We start from the raw sequence: 17,858 nt of genomic DNA on the forward strand, positions 1-17,858 counted from the left end.
AGCTGGTTTCTTCAATGACATGCGTAACTTGATGTGTTGTAATATTTTTGTACTAATTACAAATGTCAAAAAGTAGAGTCACAAATTAACTAGATTTCAGATACACATGCTCATTGCCCTAAGTAACACAGGCGACCATAGGGTTGCTCTCCAGTTGACAAGCAGTAGGCAGGTATTCGGGAAACTGTGTTCAGGATGACGACTTTGTATCAAAATTATGCCTGGGAAATTTGTCAGACATCGAGGTTGATTATTACACACGGCGTGACGTTTAACTGTTCTTTCAAAAAGTATGGCTTGAAGATCCCATAGAAATAAAGCACAGGTGGAAGAGTCTGTCAGGCTTGCTTGTGTTTAAATATGCTCGTAGTTGATTCAACATGGTCATGGGATGAATTGGACGGTCCCTCAGAAATAAAACCTAAGAGGCACAGCTCCTTCTGTTCCGTGTCTATCCATCTGTATTCAAGTTGGTCAAATTTAAATCCCAGCTGGACTTTTCATGTAGGAGTGTAGGCTTTTACCGAGTTTCAAGGCAACTCACAGAACTTTTCTATGCCATGTGTATGCACAGGATTTTTATCACAATGGTGTACAAAACCATGGTTTATTGACATCCATATCCATTATAAATGGCGATTTAGATGTAGATTCCCTGAGTTTCAATACAACGCGTAGAATTTATCCATGCACAAAAGATGGTTATCACTATGGTGTACGAAACCAAGGTTCACTGAGATCCAAAAGTATCTGAAGTTATCTTTGGCGATAGTTACAATGACGATAATGTAGGCTCCCTGAGTTTCAAAGCATGCCACAGAATTTTTCGGTGCATTATTATTGTGATGGTGTACACAACCAAGCTTCACTAAGATCCAAAGTACATGTAGCAGAAGTTGTTCTTTACGATAGTTATAAAAGTTACAAGTGCACCTTTTGAGTCTCAAGGTAACTCACAGAATTTCTTCTTTGATTCAAGTGACCCAAGTCATCTCCGCTTTGATCATGTTGCCCAGAGTTAAGCCATGTTTTCATCACATTTAATCATGTTGTGTCAATGACAACTTCAGCTGTGTATTCTACATGTTTACACTTGGGGGCACCTCGAGGTCTAGAGGTCGGACAAGTTTCCCAGTCTAGGTTTCTTCCAGATATCCAATCCAAAAGACATGGCAATTAAAAAGACATGTGCGTTTCGATCTCACAAACGGGTAATCATGTTGTGTCAAGTTCAACCACATTTTAGTTTTGTGTATTTTGATATATATTTACACCTAACTCGAGGAGCCTAGAAGTCTAGCAGGCTGAATTAAGTCCCCAGGCAAGTTGCTTGCGACAGAGTGTACACAAGAAAGGCGTACTGGCGTACATCCAATCCAAAAGACATAGCAATTACGACACGCGCATTCCGATCTCACAATCCGGTATTTACAAAAAATCCATGAACAACAAAACATGTCCACTAGATTGCTCAAGAATGGGTGCGGTGAATATTTCATCTGTGCAGAAAATAAACAGAACATAAAATAAATTTCTGAATGTTTTGCTTATCTGTTGCAGCTGCCTTCCGTCAGCGGAGCCTCAAGCGAAACCAGGATGCCAATCAGGGAGACCCCTCGGCCACGGAAGATCCCTACTCCGCCAATGGAGGGCGCCGTGTCTGGGCCAAAGCCAAGCAGCAACAGCGCGACAGAGAGGCTGATGAAATCTTCTGAGATTTAGCTCAATCTGGGTTAAGAAAGGATTAAGAAAAAAAACGTAAGGCACTGTTGTGAATGATTTCGGGACAAAGTATTTCAATATCTTAAACTCAACATATCACACTGTGATGATGCAGTCGCCCACTCTTGGAAACTGTACACTGAGGTTGATTATACAAAAACTATCTGAGATTAGCTCTTCTGGATTAGAGAGGATTAAGACAATGCGGAAGACGAGGCAAATAGCGCCCTGGGGTGATATTGGCCCTTCCCGGTGTACTAACACCATGAACCTCATCACAGCATGCAACAATTTGTATAATTGCTAACTTTTTGAAATTGTGAATGACTTAAATTGAAAACCCTGGCTGATGACACTTTGCATGAGGCTGGGCAAATTCATTTCCATTTTGCTGGTTTTTGATGAAGATTTACTTTATAAAGTTAAGAATTTTATGGGTGCATCTTATTCCTGCCAAGCTTTTGTGCCTTTTAATTGAATGACAACTAGTATTCATTAATGTTATATCAACACAATGAACATGACATACATGTACATGTAAATGATGGCAGCAAGTCAAAAGCTTTATATATTAACTGCAGTTCATATATAATGGTGTCAATAATTTAAAATAAATACTGCAAGTAAAGAGAATGTAATATGTTGACATGCTTGTGATGGGTTTTTGATACAAAATATTGTATTTAAAATAAGTAAAACAAAATTGTGATACTTTGTTTCAAATTATAACTGACGGATCTAGGATTCCCCTTTATTTCTTTGAATGCAACGCGGCCCTTATTAAGGTTGAAGTCAGTCTAAAATGTTCAATAGACTGATATTTTGAGCAAATTTGTTGTGTTGTGGGCGAGTGGTCTGCTGCACCAGACTCAAGTTTTAATGACTGAGCCATCAGAGTGAAAAATTGTCTACTTAAAGACACTGGACACTACCAGTCTTCTCACTTGGTGTATCTCAACATATGCATAAAAATTGAGCTCAATTGGTCTTCGAAGTTGCGAGATAATAATGAAAGAAAATATTTCCTTGTAACACGAAGTTGTGTGCTTTCAGATGCTTGATTTCCAGACCTCAACATCTAATACCGAGGTCTCGAAATCAAATTGTGGAAAATTACTTCTTTCTCAAAACACTATGTTACTTCAAAGAGAGCTGCTTCTCACAATGTCTTATACTACCAACAGCTCCGCATTGCTCATTACCAAGTAAGTTTTATGCTAACAATTATTTTGAGTAATAACCAATAGTGTCCAGTGCCTTTAAGCAGTTTTGTGAAATTTTTCTTGGATTTGTTTCAGACCAGATTACCTTTATATGTTTATGAAACATTTTGTCTTTACTTCTGTTAGTAAGCAACCCAAGTCATGTTTCCTGGGATCGCCTGGCCACAACAATATTACTTAGAAATTGTTACCACTTCACCGAGCCTGCATATGGGCACCAGTGAAAACTACCTTTCTACATGTATTTTGCCTGGTGGCCATTCTTTCCTCATGAATTTACTTTTGCTAAGAATGCTTGCATTTTGCGGATATCCTTGTACCTCTTTGTATCAACTGAAAACATTGTGTATCTTATGTATAAAAAATGAATCGCATTTGGCATAAATAATATGGTTTAAATTAATGAAAGGTTATTAAATACTCTAAATATTCAAATAAAGGCCTTTGTGAAGGATGATTATTTTGAATTTATGTTATTTTGAAGTTAATTTTTGTCTTCTTGGTGGAGGGGGGGGGGGGGGGTGAAAAAAACCTAATTCTAGCCACAGGAGTGGTTGACATCCCTTTTTTAACCAGAGCTTTGGCTTTGACTCTGTCTTGAGCCTGGTTTCCGAGAACGCAAAGCAAATTTTTACGCCAAATCTTTGCCTTCGCTGCAAATGTTCAGCTGTTGCAAATTATGTGTTTGCGAAGTCCAGTTTCGTATTGCATTAGCATTCACAGGAAGTACAATGTATGAACAAGGCTTTAGCAGGGCTGCAATTTTTAACCTGAGCCGCGACCCAAGGGCAGTGACTTTAGTGTCGGGCCAGTAAACTCACCACTTGACAAGTCTGGTCGTCTTTATTTTTTTCATTTGAATAATAAAACCTAACTGTATACTAAAACAAATTGATGTTTAATTGATGGCTCTGAGTCTAGTACCTGTTAAACAGCCAATAAAGGATGATCTAAAAAATATATAGATATTACAGTTTTCTAATAGATGGAGTCCATATGAAACATTAAAAAAATATAACGAGTCTCTTACCTCACGATAAAACATGGTAAAAATGGTTTTTCTACAGAACACTTCCAGCCAAATTTCAGAAAAACGCGGGGTCAAACAAACCTGCACGACAAAGGAATCGTGACGTCAGTGGTGGCTATTTGGTGTGGAAAATAGCGCCCTCAGTTTGCCAAAGCTGGAGACCTGTGTTCACACCCAATTAGGGGAATATCGTCACTGGCGTCAAGAGGTCATTATAATAGATAAGCCGTTTTTGACTCTTGACTAAAAAAGCCGTTATTCGTTACTAAATGCAAATTTTGAGAGTAAAATGGTTATTAACTGGTATCTACGATGTCTATTTGGCCATAAAAAGGTAATAGTTGAAATATTGAGATCATCCTTTATTGGCTCTTTAATATCATTTAAATTCTATTGAATATCAAATACAAAGAAAGCTTCTCTAGTGCATGTTCAAACACTAGATTCCAGGGAGCTTCCTGAAACAGTTTCCTCAGTGTTAAAGAAGAAGCAGATCAAAAATGTCAAAGAGCCAGACTTATTTAATTTAGAGAAGAAAAAACCTTTTTCGTTTACCAGGCAGACTTGGAAAAGTTCGAATTCAGATGAAAGTTTGAGTTTCTCTGATGATTGACACATACCTGAATCAAATCACTGTCTTAGTCAGTAGGACCATGTGATCCACTCCACATGCCACTGAGGTTACATCGGCTGCAACAGATACCTGAATGGAAGGAACATAACCAATGATTCATTTACCATATTAAAGGCAGTGGACACTATTGGTAATTACTCAAAATATTTATTAGCATAAAACCTTACCTGGTAATGAGTAATGGGGAGAGGTTGATAGTATAAAACATTGTGAGAAACTGCTCCCTCTGAAGTGACATAGTTTTCGAGAAAGAAGTAATTTTCCACGAATTTGATTTTGAGACCTCAGAGTTAGAATTTGAGGTCTTGAAATCAACCATCTAAACGCACACAACTTCGAGTGACAAGGGTGTTTTTTCTTTCATTAGTGTCTCGCAACTTCGACGACCGATTGAGCTCAAATTTTCACAGGTTTGGTATTTTATGCATATGTTTAGATACACCACGTGTGAAGACTAGTCTTTGACAGTTACCAATAGTGTCCACTGTCTTTAAGTCTTGGACTGGTCGAGTTGGTCTTTGAAAAGCGTTTGTAACCGTTTGCTATAAAATGCATATGGTTAAAAAGATTTTTTTTAAGTAGAATACAATGATCCACACAAATATGCCTTGAAATTTTTTGTTTTTCCTTATACCCCGCGACTAGCACGGTGGACAATTTATGGGAGTCAAATTTTTGACTCCCATCCCATAAATGGCCGAAAGTGTTAGTTCGCACAGTAAAAGGAAAACCACACAATTTTGAGGCAAATTTGTGTGGATCATTGTATTCTACTTTTAAAGCATCTTTTCAACCATATGCATTTTATTAAAAAAACGTTTACAAAATGCTTTTTATAGACCAACTCGTCCGATCCTAGGCAACGTGTCCCTTTAACACCACAAGATAATATCACTCTCGTATCCAGTTCGAAGAACCTTTTTAAAAATGAAGTGTTCACCAAAATGTGTTGCAAATGATTGCACAATACCCATGCGAGTAGGAGTTTAAAGTCCATGATGTCCAGGCCTCGAAAGAACCCAAGGCACCCACAGCAATTGCCGTGGTGCCCTGTGCTTTTGCTGTGGTGCTTTTGCTGTGGTGCCCTTTGCAAAGTTCCAATACATGTACAATGTGACATTTGCCTCAAAAAAAGAGCCCCTTAACCAGAGGGAAATTGCTGTGCCCCATCAAGAGCGAAGTTCAAACGCACTCATATTAATATTCAAATCCATATATACTCACCCTAAGAGGGAAGAACTGGTTGGCGAGTGTTCCCAGACCCAAGTGACCAGTACCGTTCGATCCCCATGTGTACAAATCTCCTTCATCTAAAGAAACAAGTGTCAGTTATATTATTATTAGATAAAGGGTCATTTAGAAAAGCAAATGTTATAAATAAAAATATTTGTTGAAATTGTCGATGGGTGGGTAACAATAAATAATTGAAATCAAAATCCTGATTTCTTTTTTTTTTACAAATATAAATATCATTTCAAAATTTACCCAGTCAGTTTCCCTTGTGGTTTATATTGAAATATAAATATAATATGTAAACAAAGTAATCAGGAATTAAATTCCTGCTGTGTACATTTTCTTTTTCTAATACCCACCTGGCCAAGATCATCAATTTCATTCCTGACTAAACTAAAATGTCATTTGTTTAAGCTAGGAAAAAAACATAAAAACTACTAATGTTGTGGTGAATCTAAAAATATGAGGATCATTTCAGGTTTAACTCGATTATCTTATGAAGCCATTCAATATTCAAACATCATCATTTCAGGTGGCTGGGTGGTTCAAACCTTTTTTAATTCAACGTGTTTAGGCCAAACTTAAACAAATTTGGTCCAAAATGTCCAACTCTATTTCAAAAAGCACTAAGATAAAGCACTAAGACTCATCTGAAGATGAGTTGTCACAATCACCGCGGGACCAGCGAAGGCATACACTTACTTGTGACTGCAGCAAAATGGTGGAGACCACAATGCACCTGGGTGACCTTCACATCGGGCTTGAGTTTTGTTCGTCCCAGCAAAATGGACGGGATGTGTTCTGGCCATTTACTCTCGCTTAGCTTGGGTCCCTTGCCTAGAATACCATAGCCCCAGACAAACACATCTCCAGTGTCTAGTAAGAAATAATCAAATATCTAGTAAGTAAACCATAAGGGATTTGAACGTTACACCTTGACTGCTAGCCAGGGTTCAAGCTGAATTTTTCCCCTGGCTATAGACCTTTCAGCACGGAATGCCGAATGTTAGTAAAATATTCAATTTTGTTAACAGATGCTCTGATTGAAATAAAATTGTTGTGCAAACTTTCAATTAAGTAAAATATCTCTCATGATTGGTTGCTTTGTTTCCAACAAATTCAACATTATTTTTGAATAGTTGTGTGACATTGTTACAAACTTTGGCCATCTGTTATTGCTTTGCATTGATGGCTTTACCTAGTTTTCCAACCTCGGTTGGTAAAAAATTGGGCTCTGTCTTGCACATAACCAAATAGGCACAACATACCACAGGCATGGAAGGTAACCCATTATCATCTAGAACAAATTGTATACAAAGAAATGCTTCATGAGATCATAGCATTGATCCTACCATTTACAAGCTGGCAAATAGTCCCTCCAGTAGCTGCACCCACAACCTTCCCTACTCCAGTAAATGGAAGATGCCGAGGCTCGTAAACCTGGAAAAAACACCATGCATTTTAAAACACAAGAGTAAAAATCAATGAACGTAATTTGTTGTCTTTTGTTTATTGGGCTGTCGTTCATGTACAAGATCAAGTACAGGATTTTTATATATTTTTTTTTTATTGTTCAACCAAAGATTATTTAAATTTAAGCCATTCAGTTTCCATCACGATATTGGAAATTAAAAGTTACATCCTCTAAAGGTGATCTCTCTGCTGCTGGTTCACTGGTTGTACCGTAAACGGGGTGTGATCCCTGGCTAAAGGACAGTTATTGGTTAAATGGCTTCTGGACAAAGATGTTGACAAAATAGGGACACTGCCAACAACAACAAGGCTAAATAGCTCAGTTGGTAGACTGCCAGTATGTTAATCCGGAGTTTGCAGGTTCAACTCCTGCTCCAATCAATGTTAGAGTAAACAAATAATGGTAACAATTTGTTTAATTCTGAGAGCTCACCGAATACAAAGTTCACACTGTATCAATCAGTTAGAGAAATAATTCCATCTTGAAAACTGTCAAAGTCAACAACACTATTTTCAAGACCCCCAAATCACAGTTACTTATTGTGGTTCCAGATATTAAAATAAACCTGATTTGGGTGGTTTCAGGAACATGATTTTATGGTTTTAAATGATACTGAACAAAATAATAAAAAATCCACCATGCCATCATGGTCTATTAATTTTCAAATTTGGGGTCAATTGTTTTGGGTGATTTCATTGTTTCACCATTTTGCTGTGTTTCTTGTCATCTATTGAAATTGTAGTTTTGTTTTGTTGTATTGCACAGTCCGGGGTTTTCTATATATTTACCTGTGTTTCATCCGTGATGGAATTGAGTTGATTGTATTCTGAATTTCCCCATCCAAACAGCTCACCTTTATCTGTAATCGCAATTATAGAAATGTTACATTTCTCATAGTGACAAACCATGTGCTCTAGCAAAGCGAAGATTGTGGGTTCAAATCCCACCAGAGTGATTTGGTTGTGGATTTTATTTTCACAGAACTCAGGATCGTACTGAGTATATAGTGCTTAGTGTACACATCGATGTAAGGGGGAACAAAGGGGGTGATCATGGGAATAAAAGAGTGGTGACAAGGTCCAAAAGGGAGGGTATACCTTTAGTAATTATTCGAAAAATTAATGATCATGAAACTAACAAGAGGACTTGAGGGATGTTGATAGTATAAAACATTGTTAAAAATGACCTGACTTGCCACATCTTCTCATCCCTTCACTGTATATGTTCCAAAAGTAAATTCTGTGAGATATTAAAATAGCTTTTCCGCTCAGACTGCTGCACTTTAGAACTTCCTACCTATTGACCCCTTGCACGCGCATCACACGCGGCGACAAATGCCACGCTCACCATGCTGGTGGGCAGTTAGGTTTACATGTATTAACGCCGCGTCGCCTAAAATGCACACTTTACTGCATAACGCGCAGCATAGAGTTATATATAAAAACGCACAGTGAAATTGCCCACCAGTATGGCGCATTCAAGATTCTTCTGCTGACGACGTCAGGTGAAATGGGTCAATATCATGTTTTCTACCACCCTGCAATCTATTCAAGTTTAAGAGGATTGTGAACATAATTTTTTTTCTTGTCGCCCTCACCTTAGAGTGCCCCTTTGCCCCAAATATCCTTACTTAGGACAATCCTATTACCCTTACCTGACACAGCAAGGCAACAGTCTGCAAAGGTAGCAATTTCCACAATCCGTTCTCCTTTAATATCTCCTTCAAGTCTCATTGGAAGATCGACACTCTCATAATGACCAAGACCTATAAATAAAGGGTTGGTACAATCATTGGTTATTAGAAGAGTACATTCATTTCAGTCCACTAGTTTTCAACAAACACATCATATAGGGATGGTACATCCTTGGTTTTCGGAAGATTACATTAATTCCAAACCTCTAGTTTTTAAAAAACGATCATAAAGGGATGGTACATCATTGGTTTTTAGAAGAGTAAATTTATTTCAAATTCTCTAGTTATTAGAAATATAATATTGTTGCAAGACACAGATCACATAACCTTCGAACTATACAACCTTTTTACCTCACTTCTTGACAAAATTTATGCAAAACTTGCCTTGGTGGCCTTTGCTGGGGTGAAACAACGGAAACATGAGCACAACTCTCAGCCAATCTTCAATGACCTTAGTTAAGGCGCTGTATTGGACTTGGGACAGTTTAGCTGTAAACAGTTGCTAAATAGACTATAAACAGTCCCCTGATAATTTCTCCGAACGACAAATAAAGTTTTATGTGTTTTTCTGTTGTAAAAATTTCGAAAACTCCTGTTCTCACCTAACTGTCCGTCTGCTCCCCAACCACAACTATACACAGCGCCCTCTTCAGTTAAGAAGAGACTATGGTCATGGCCACACTGAATCTAAAACGTGCAGAAAGGAAAATGGAGAGAAAATAGAAATGACTTTTATAGAAAATGCATGTTATCATGAAAGCTAGGATATGCTCTGTGATTAGTAAGGCACTGCAAGTCCTGTTCAAATGGTAAAATATGAGAGACTTTAAATAAAATGTCATTGTAAATAACAGAGTGTGTTCATATATTGTGAAAGCTCTATACCACAAGCCAAACCTGCCAACCTGTATGTAGAAAACAAATATTGACTGCTTCGAGTGCTACGGTTAAAAAGCCATTCCTGAGGTAATCTTTAACATGTTTTATTTTTACTCGAGGTGTAGCCAAGGGAAAATTAAATGCACTAAGGATCATGGCGCGAGTTGTAGTTTTACCTGTCCATAGCATGAGTAAAAGCTGTCAAGATTTATTTTATAACACCCTAAGGAAATGTACATTGTGCCTGGTGATGTAGATACCAAGAAATTTGATGTTGCTATGGGTATACATGTGACTGGTTGTATACACTGGTTGTTATGAGTAATGCATATTGGTTGCCACGGGTAAAAGTACATTGATTGTTTGCTGTCTGCATAGAATGTCACGTTTGTGCGACTTTCAAGTAAAAATGAGACTGTCATATGACACGCTCTAACCCAATCATAAGACATAATACTTAAAAGGGGCGTTATAACAATACATATTCACAGCAAACCAAAATTTATAAATATTCTAAATACTTGTTAAAGTTTTAAATTTACCTGTTTAATCTTGCCGTCAATTCCTTGTACATTATGGATGACTCTGTTGGAACTGTAGTTTTCCTTTTCAACGACCGTTCTCCCGCACTGTCCATGAACGTTGTTGCCAAGACTGAAAACTACACAGCACAAAAAATATGCAATGTTTGAAAATAAAGAGTTACTGTTGTTAAAGCAATTATCAAAATTATTTTCATTACTGATTGTTTTCTTCTTTACAGTGCAAACAGACTTTTGAGAACAAAATCAGAATAACAAAACAAAATTTGAGTTAATGACAAAAATTATTTATTCGTTCAAGTACCAAGGCAAACTGGAATAAATCTACTTAACGTTCTTGTTGCTTTTAGAACTGGAAGGTATACACTTGGTAATCACTCTAAAAAATTTAAGTGAGAAGCATACAACAGCTTTCGATAATATGAAGCATTTTAAGAAACCTTTAAAGGCAGTGGACACTATTGGTAATTACTCAAAATAATTATTAGCATAAAACCTTACTTGGTGACGAGTAATGTGGAGAGGTTGATGGTATAAAACATTGTGAGAAACGGCTCCCTCTGAAGTCATGTAGTTTTCTAGAAAGAAGTAATTTTCCACGAATTTGATTTCGTGACCTCAGATTTAGAATTTGAGGTCTCGAAATCAAGCATCTGAAAGCACACAACTTCGTGTGACAAGGGTGTTTTTTTTTTCTTTCATTGTTATCTCGCAACTTCGATGACCGATTGAGCTCAAATTTCACAGGTTTGTTATTTTATGCATATGTTGAGATACACCAACTGTGAAGACTGGTCTTTGACAATTACCGATAGTGTCCACTGTCTTTAACTACAAATAATGTGGTTATAAGATACCAGTTTTCATGCCCCAAAATTTGAATCTGAGAAGCATTACTGTCACTGTCTCAGATTGTGAAGGGGCCTACTCATAGTTTGGATTGAGGAGAGGATAAAGGTCAAAATATAAGTCAATGAATAATTTTTTCACTGTAAAAAGCTGTGAGACTTCTAAGTATTTTTTGCGATTTTTGAATTAAGCATTTTGCACTGGATGCTACGGGAGTTTATTTAGTGGGGTGCCCCCTAGCAGTAAATTAATGCTTGACCACAGGCCCAAGGCAAGGCCCAAGGTCAGTACTTTAGACATTAGGCCAGTAAATTCTTGACCGGACTTGTGTTTTTCAATTGACAAAAACAACGGTAATAACTCTCTGTGTAGTAGCTTTGTGGAAAATATTGACAATCAATCTGATATTTCTTTAAATTCTGTGTATCAAAGTAGCATGACAATCTCTGAGTGCTTGTTCAACTCATTTTGAATCTGGTCTCGTAAAATAAATTCTGGTCGAGTAAAAATGTTGAGCTACAGGCTCTCAAGTCTTGTGGATTATCCCCTCAAATTCGAGCCCTGCCTAGGATATGTATGGCTTTATAAGAACCATTATAAGTTCAGTTATTAGTTCAGTTGTAGTGGTGGGTGGGGCTTAAAGGAACACGTTGCCCTGGATCGGTCGAGTTGGTCCTTGAAAAGCGTTCTGTAACCGTTTTAAAATCGTTATGGTTAGAAAGATGTTGTAAAAGTAGAATACAATGATCCACACAAACATGCCTCGAAATTGCGTGGTTTTCTTTTTACCTCGTCGACTAACACGGTCGGCCATTTATGGGAGTCAATAAATGGCCGACCGTGTTAGTTCGCGACGTAAAATGAAAACCGTATATTTTTTAGTGATACTTATGTGGATCATTATATTTTACTTTTAAAACATCTTTCCAACCATATATATATGCATTTCATGACAAACGGTTTCAAACGCTTTTTGAAGACCAACTCGTCCGATCCAAGGCAACGTGTTCCTTTAATGGATCAGTCTATAACCAGGCATGCAACTGTAACTTCACCAAAAAAGAGGAAATTACCAAATTTCAAGGATTTTGTTTATAGTATTTTTCAACTTTGAATGGTAAAACTGAGATTTAAAAAAGAGGAAATCAGCTGCTCCAAGGAAAAGTTCAATGATGACCTACCTCCTTCCGTGTCAGTGAGGATGAGTGAGTGAGCTCTCCCACAGGCTATTTGGGTGACTCGAGCTGATCTTGGTCTCGTTAAGGGTAGATCAATAGGGACAGGTGCAAGAATATACTCCAGTCCCTCATCTGTATAGAATGCGAGCATTGAGTAAGTATTGAGAATTGCAATTAGTTAGTCAACAAGAGACTTACGCACTTAATGAGTATATTTGGAATAAATGCAAATAGCCACTTAACATTGCAATAATGTGAATAATGAGTAAATTTTGAGCGACACATTGAATTTACGCATACAATAAGTAAATATTGAGTTACTCACACAATGAGTAAATATTAATGAGGTGAGTTACAAGTGAAAGTGTACATTTTTAGACAGGTAATACAATAAAGAAGGTGATTTTGGGGGTTGATATAGCCATCGGCCCACAATGTTAAGGAATATCATGATGCAAATTGCTGATGTAAACATAAACCTTAGGACCTTGTCACACGAGGCAACTTTTGCAGGCAACTTGGATGCAACTAACTGCAGTGCATACTACATGACCACTTTGGTAGCAAACGGGACACGTTTCAAACATTGTCTCATGATCCACAAGAGAAATAGGTGCACACTCAAATGTGAATGCCTTTTCTTCTTGGAGAAACAAACAAATCAATGTTGTCGGAAAAACTCAAGGTCTATGGCCGTATCCGAATTGGCGGCTACGGCTACTGCTGGATCGCTGCGTCATCATGCATTGAAGTATACATAGGACGCCCGTAGCAACTTCTCTGGCAACGGTCGTAGCCGCAGCCGTAGCCACCAATTCGGATACAGCCTATGTTTCAAATTATTACCTTTCTGTATACTCTTAGGCTGGTACCCAAGCTGAGAGTCCGTGTTAATACCCGTACCCCAGACCTTTGTGGTTTCCAATGTATTGCTAGCCAGTAGAGTAAAACCATAACCACAGGCAACAGATGTTATCACCTGAAATAAAATTAAAGTATGCATTGAATGCAGTGAAAATATGATAATGGGTATTCTCAAAAAAGATTTCAATGGTCTGGAAGCTTTTGAATGTTGGGTTTTTGAATTGCAAGGTTATTGGCTGTTGCCAGCTAGGTGGGTTTTATTCCTTTGTGGGAGTTTGCCGAGTTCCCTTTGACGGGAAGTCATTCAAACAAACAAACAAACAAAAAACTAACTGAAATTGTTTTAGGCCCTATATGCACATACACGCGCGTCTCCTGTCGGCCATTTTGTGTGTCAAAACGTGCACGAAAGAAATGGACTCCCACAGAAATGGTAGATGCACACACGTGTACCATCCCTTTGTGCGCATTTTTTTGACACTCTAAATGGCGGACAGAAGAGGCGCGAGCAAGTGCGCTGCACATTTTGCAATTGGCCTATAGCCCTCATAAGGTACCTTTCTGTCTTGATTTAACAGGTACGGTGCTGTCTGATACTTCCTTCGGCTGGTTACAGGTTTTCCTTTCTTTAATTTTGGTTTGACGAACGACGCTTCCCCGAGGGCGCCGGTGTACGAGAAGCCCCAGACATAGACTCGATTCTGACGCTTTCTGTGTTTTCCAACGAGCTGCGAGATCTCCATTTCCTTGGACTCCTCCTCTCGTCTCTGAGCCTCAGATGACGGAGGCAGGATGGATCGAGAGGAGGTTTGCGACGATAAGGTTGTTAAGGATGTGGTGAAAAACTGTCTCCTTATTATGGGTACTCCTTGTGTACAAAAAAAGTACAAGAGAAGAATAAATAATATATAAACCAATGTCAAGACCACCATTATTAAACCATAGACCTCGAAACGGCTTATTTTTAATTTTCCTAATTTTGATACAAATTTTACTTTGGATATAGTTTACTAGTTTAAATTGCCTGTGCCTCTCTCAACTATCTTTCCGTCATTTTGACCTAGACTGGCTAGAGAAAGTGGCAGCCGGATTTCAGAGAAAAAAAAATACAGCGCCCCAGTGAGTTACTGGATCGGCAACCGACAGATTTTTACCCAACCAAATTCCAAACGACGAATTCAGCACAAAAATAAAAAGAAATAGTTTTCAATTGTATTTTACTTAGGCCTTAATAAAGGCTAACTAAATTTAATTTTGATATTAAAACTATAACGCATCATTCATTAGACCCAGTAACTGGGGCGCTATTTTTCTTTTTTTACCGATACTGTCAAAATTTCGAAAAAAAGGAATCTAGCGCCATACCGATAATGTCAAGATTTCGAGAAAAAGGAATCTAGCACCCCAGTTACTGGGTCTAATCATTGGTCTTATCATTCATATAAGGGATAACTTTCCGTATGGCGCCACCATTCTGTCCCCATGCTAGTACTTCACTTTGTTGACTCACTTGATAATGTTGAACTTGTTGGGTGCCAAGTCATAAACCCTGAAGACCTCAGTAACTGAAAGCACAAAAAGCACTTCATTTTGGACTGCAAGAAGACTGTATTTTGTAGGAAAAACGTCTGAAAACACAGCTGATTTCGAAGTGTAAAAACACTACACCAAACACACAAGCAGACACATGTATCTCGCATTGACGAACTATCAACGGCTTTTTGCAGAAAGCAATGTAATTCACAAGCAACCATAGTTGGCAAATACTACATAAAACAGCCGTCGTTTTTTAGTACTTGTTCTCCCCTAGACCTCATGGTGGCGCTATTTAACATTAACGGTGGATGTTGTGTAGTGGTTTTCGCATGCTGTGAAGTACAGGTAAGAAGAATGCATTGCAAAATCACCGAAATTTACCAATATAAACTATCCGTATAAATATTGCTTTTACAATTGTGTTAAAGCCTGAAACCTATAGATTGTGTTAGTGTAATTTACAAGTAATTTTGCCCAAGTAAAGGTTAATTTTAACTTGTGTTGTGTCGGTCGCAAAGTGACAGTCAAAACTCAAAGTTCTATTTCGTTTCGTGTCTTTTTCTACAGGCGATGACTGATGATGAGTACGTCACAAATTGTGTCCATTCTCATTTTGTGTTGATGACTCATTTGCATACTGTGCTATATATATTGACTATTGACTGAACTATTTTAAAGTTCTCGAATGGGAGGCAGGAATGAGTGACAGTATGACCGGAAAGCGGGGAAAATACCTGATGTTTGTGGTGGTTTGTGTTTAACTTTAAGAAGGAAAATAACAGAATTTCAATCAATTGATTTTTATGTGTACGGGGGTTCCACCTGTCATTTTTTCACGACTGTATGTTAGTGTTCGTTGAAATAACTCGCCACTAAAAAAGATTTGATAAAATATTGACTCAATAATAGTGATACTATATTAACAGGGGCACAATTATGCACTCACAGGGCTGCTTTGACACAAAAAGTAGCTTAGAACAATAATAATAATAATAATAATAATAATAATAATAATAATAATAATAATAATGCATTTATGATGCGCCATCTATGTAGTGAACAAGACCCTATTCCGGGGCGCAGAACAACAAACAAAACATATACAACAAAAAGAAATGTAGAACATAATAAAAAATTATACAATGAATAATCTACTGTCGAGACATGTAACGAGCTAAGTGTATGAGGATTTAAGTACAAGTTTGCTTACGTGACATACATTACAGTACCAGACGCAGACATGACAGAATAATAAGTTAACGTATTCTACAAACAAGCCAACTTACCATGTCACTCATCCCTCATAGTCATAGTCATACCAACTTTGACTGGCTGCTTGTTTCTGCTAATACAATTAGAAGAAAGTTGTTCAGCCGGCTGGCTGGGCGTATTGAGTATTTTATTAATGAATAACAGCTTACTTATATGGTCCCACTGGCTTGTTTAGAAAGGTTTCAAAATATAAATGATTCATGAATTAATCTTATTTATACTATTTGGGATTTTTCTTGTGCAATGCAGAAATTTTTGTCTCATAATATTTTTCCATTTTCTTTATTGACAGCTGCCTTTCTGTTTGTATCGTTGTGAATAAATCAAGCCAAAATGGCACGCGGCCAGCAGAAGATCCAATCTCAGCAGAAGAAAGCTGAAAAAAATGCAAAGTTGAAGAAGCAAGCTGGAAGTGATCAAAAGAAATCGGCTGCCAAAGCATTGATTTTCACATGCACCGTTTGTAAAGTAATACCCTGGACAATGTTGTTGTCAGGGCCCAATTTCAGAGAGCTGCTTAAGCACAAAATTTTGCTTAAGCGAAAAAATCCTTGCTTAGTAAAATCAGATTACTGGCCAAGACTCCACTCAATTGTTATGCTAAGTAAACAACAGCTAAATACCAGTCACAAGCAATGTATTGGCATGACATTTTGGCCAGTAACATGTGTAAAATAAGCGTGCTACTTTCGTGCTTAAGCAGCTCTATGAAATTGGCCCCGGTACTGAGACACTGAATAACTTAAATTGTTTAGCAGGTGTTGAATTTTATACTGGACCATAGGCTTGAGGCCAATGATTTTAACATTTTGGCGAGTAAACTCAAGACGGACAAGTACAACTGTCTTCTTTTGTTTTTCAATTGAGTAATGTACCTCCCTGTCTTATTATTTTAAATTACCAACATATTATGTTCATATGTTGGGTTTGAGACTGATAACGAATTTTGAGAATCAAAGTACACTTACCTATTAGACTAAAGATAAGTCTTCCCTTAGTGTTTGTTCAAATGAAACAGTTTAATTTTATGTGAAATTTTGTAGCTTAAGTCACCTGGAAATATAATTTTTCTTCTTCAAACATTAGAGTATAATTCATGAACTTGACCTCACGAACAGCGCCCTCTCGGGTCGGTCCTACTTTTAAATTTGTAAATAAAATGGAAACTAAATTTCAAGAACCTTAGTTAACTGTTTATTCATATTCCACTCATCATAACACATATTTTAGTGACGAAAGCTTTATTTTGACAAAATACCACTCCCAGGTGACTTTAAAGGTCTTTCTCATTTAGTTTATAGTCTTGTAAAATCAATTCTGGTCCAGAAAAAGTTCTCGGCTACAAACGCTGAATCTAAAACTTTAAAAAGAGCAATGACAACTGTGAGAGTTGATGGTTTGATGATCAACCCAATGCCCTCAATATTTGTATACTAGCAGAGGATGTTTGTTTGCGGCTAAGAGCTGTGCAACATCACTTGCCCTGTCTAACACCACAATTTTGTTTCTTGCTGCCCCCTAGTCCCAGATGCCTGACCCTAAAACATACAAGCAACACTTTGAAAGTAAACACCCGAAAAGCCCTCTACCGGTCGAGCTGGAGCCGGTCGTTGCGTGACAACAGCTTGCAGTTCCAGTGCAAGTAAGTGTGGTACACAATCATAACACATATCGGTGCATTTAAATTTATGGAAGCAGACGTAACTTCAGTGCAAATAGAATTTTGTAC

At 37.7% G+C, this 17,858-nt stretch overlaps 2 protein-coding genes across 3 annotated transcripts in view; one reads left to right on the forward strand and one right to left on the reverse strand.

The window, feature by feature from the left end:
* LOC117300594 (myosin-IIIb-like) overlaps positions 1 to 2,706 on the forward strand; it is a 38,424-nt gene extending 35,718 nt beyond the window's left edge. For both annotated transcript variants that reach the window (XM_033784255.1, XM_033784256.1), the window contains one exon: positions 1,561 to 2,706. In XM_033784255.1, the coding sequence (XP_033640146.1) occupies positions 1,561 to 1,715 (155 nt within the window). In that variant the 3' untranslated portion in view covers positions 1,716 to 2,706. The remainder of the gene's footprint in view (positions 1 to 1,560) is intronic.
* Positions 1,645 to 15,002, reverse strand: LOC117300595 (RCC1-like G exchanging factor-like protein). The gene is made up of 13 exons (XM_033784258.1): positions 14,832 to 15,002; positions 13,879 to 14,189; positions 13,304 to 13,436; positions 12,461 to 12,589; positions 10,431 to 10,549; positions 9,612 to 9,696; positions 8,971 to 9,081; positions 8,105 to 8,175; positions 7,195 to 7,282; positions 6,545 to 6,718; positions 5,834 to 5,919; positions 4,596 to 4,678; positions 1,645 to 1,728 (listed from the first exon to the last, which is right to left on the reverse strand). Exons 1-12 carry the CDS (start codon positions 14,908 to 14,910, stop codon positions 4,601 to 4,603), a joined length of 1,464 nt encoding a protein of 487 aa, XP_033640149.1. The 5' UTR covers positions 14,911 to 15,002; the 3' UTR covers positions 1,645 to 1,728; positions 4,596 to 4,600.
* Positions 15,003 to 17,858: the final 2,856 nt, after the last annotated feature.

Source organism: Asterias rubens, chromosome 16 (genome assembly GCF_902459465.1).
Source record: "Asterias rubens chromosome 16, eAstRub1.3, whole genome shotgun sequence".
Taxonomy (NCBI): Eukaryota; Metazoa; Echinodermata; class Asteroidea; order Forcipulatida; family Asteriidae; genus Asterias; species Asterias rubens.

Coding starts and splice junctions, on each gene's coding strand:
- LOC117300595 (XM_033784258.1), bottom strand. CDS start 14,910: ATGAAGTGCTTTTTGTGCTTTCAGTTACTGAGGTCTTCAGGGTTTATG. Junction 14,190..14,831: donor AACAAGTTCAACATTATCAA/GTGAGTCAACAA, acceptor TTTGTACACAAG/GAGTACCCATAATAAGGAGA. Junction 7,283..8,104: donor CCATCACGGATGAAACACAG/GTAAATATATAG, acceptor TGTTTTTTCCAG/GTTTACGAGCCTCGGCATCT.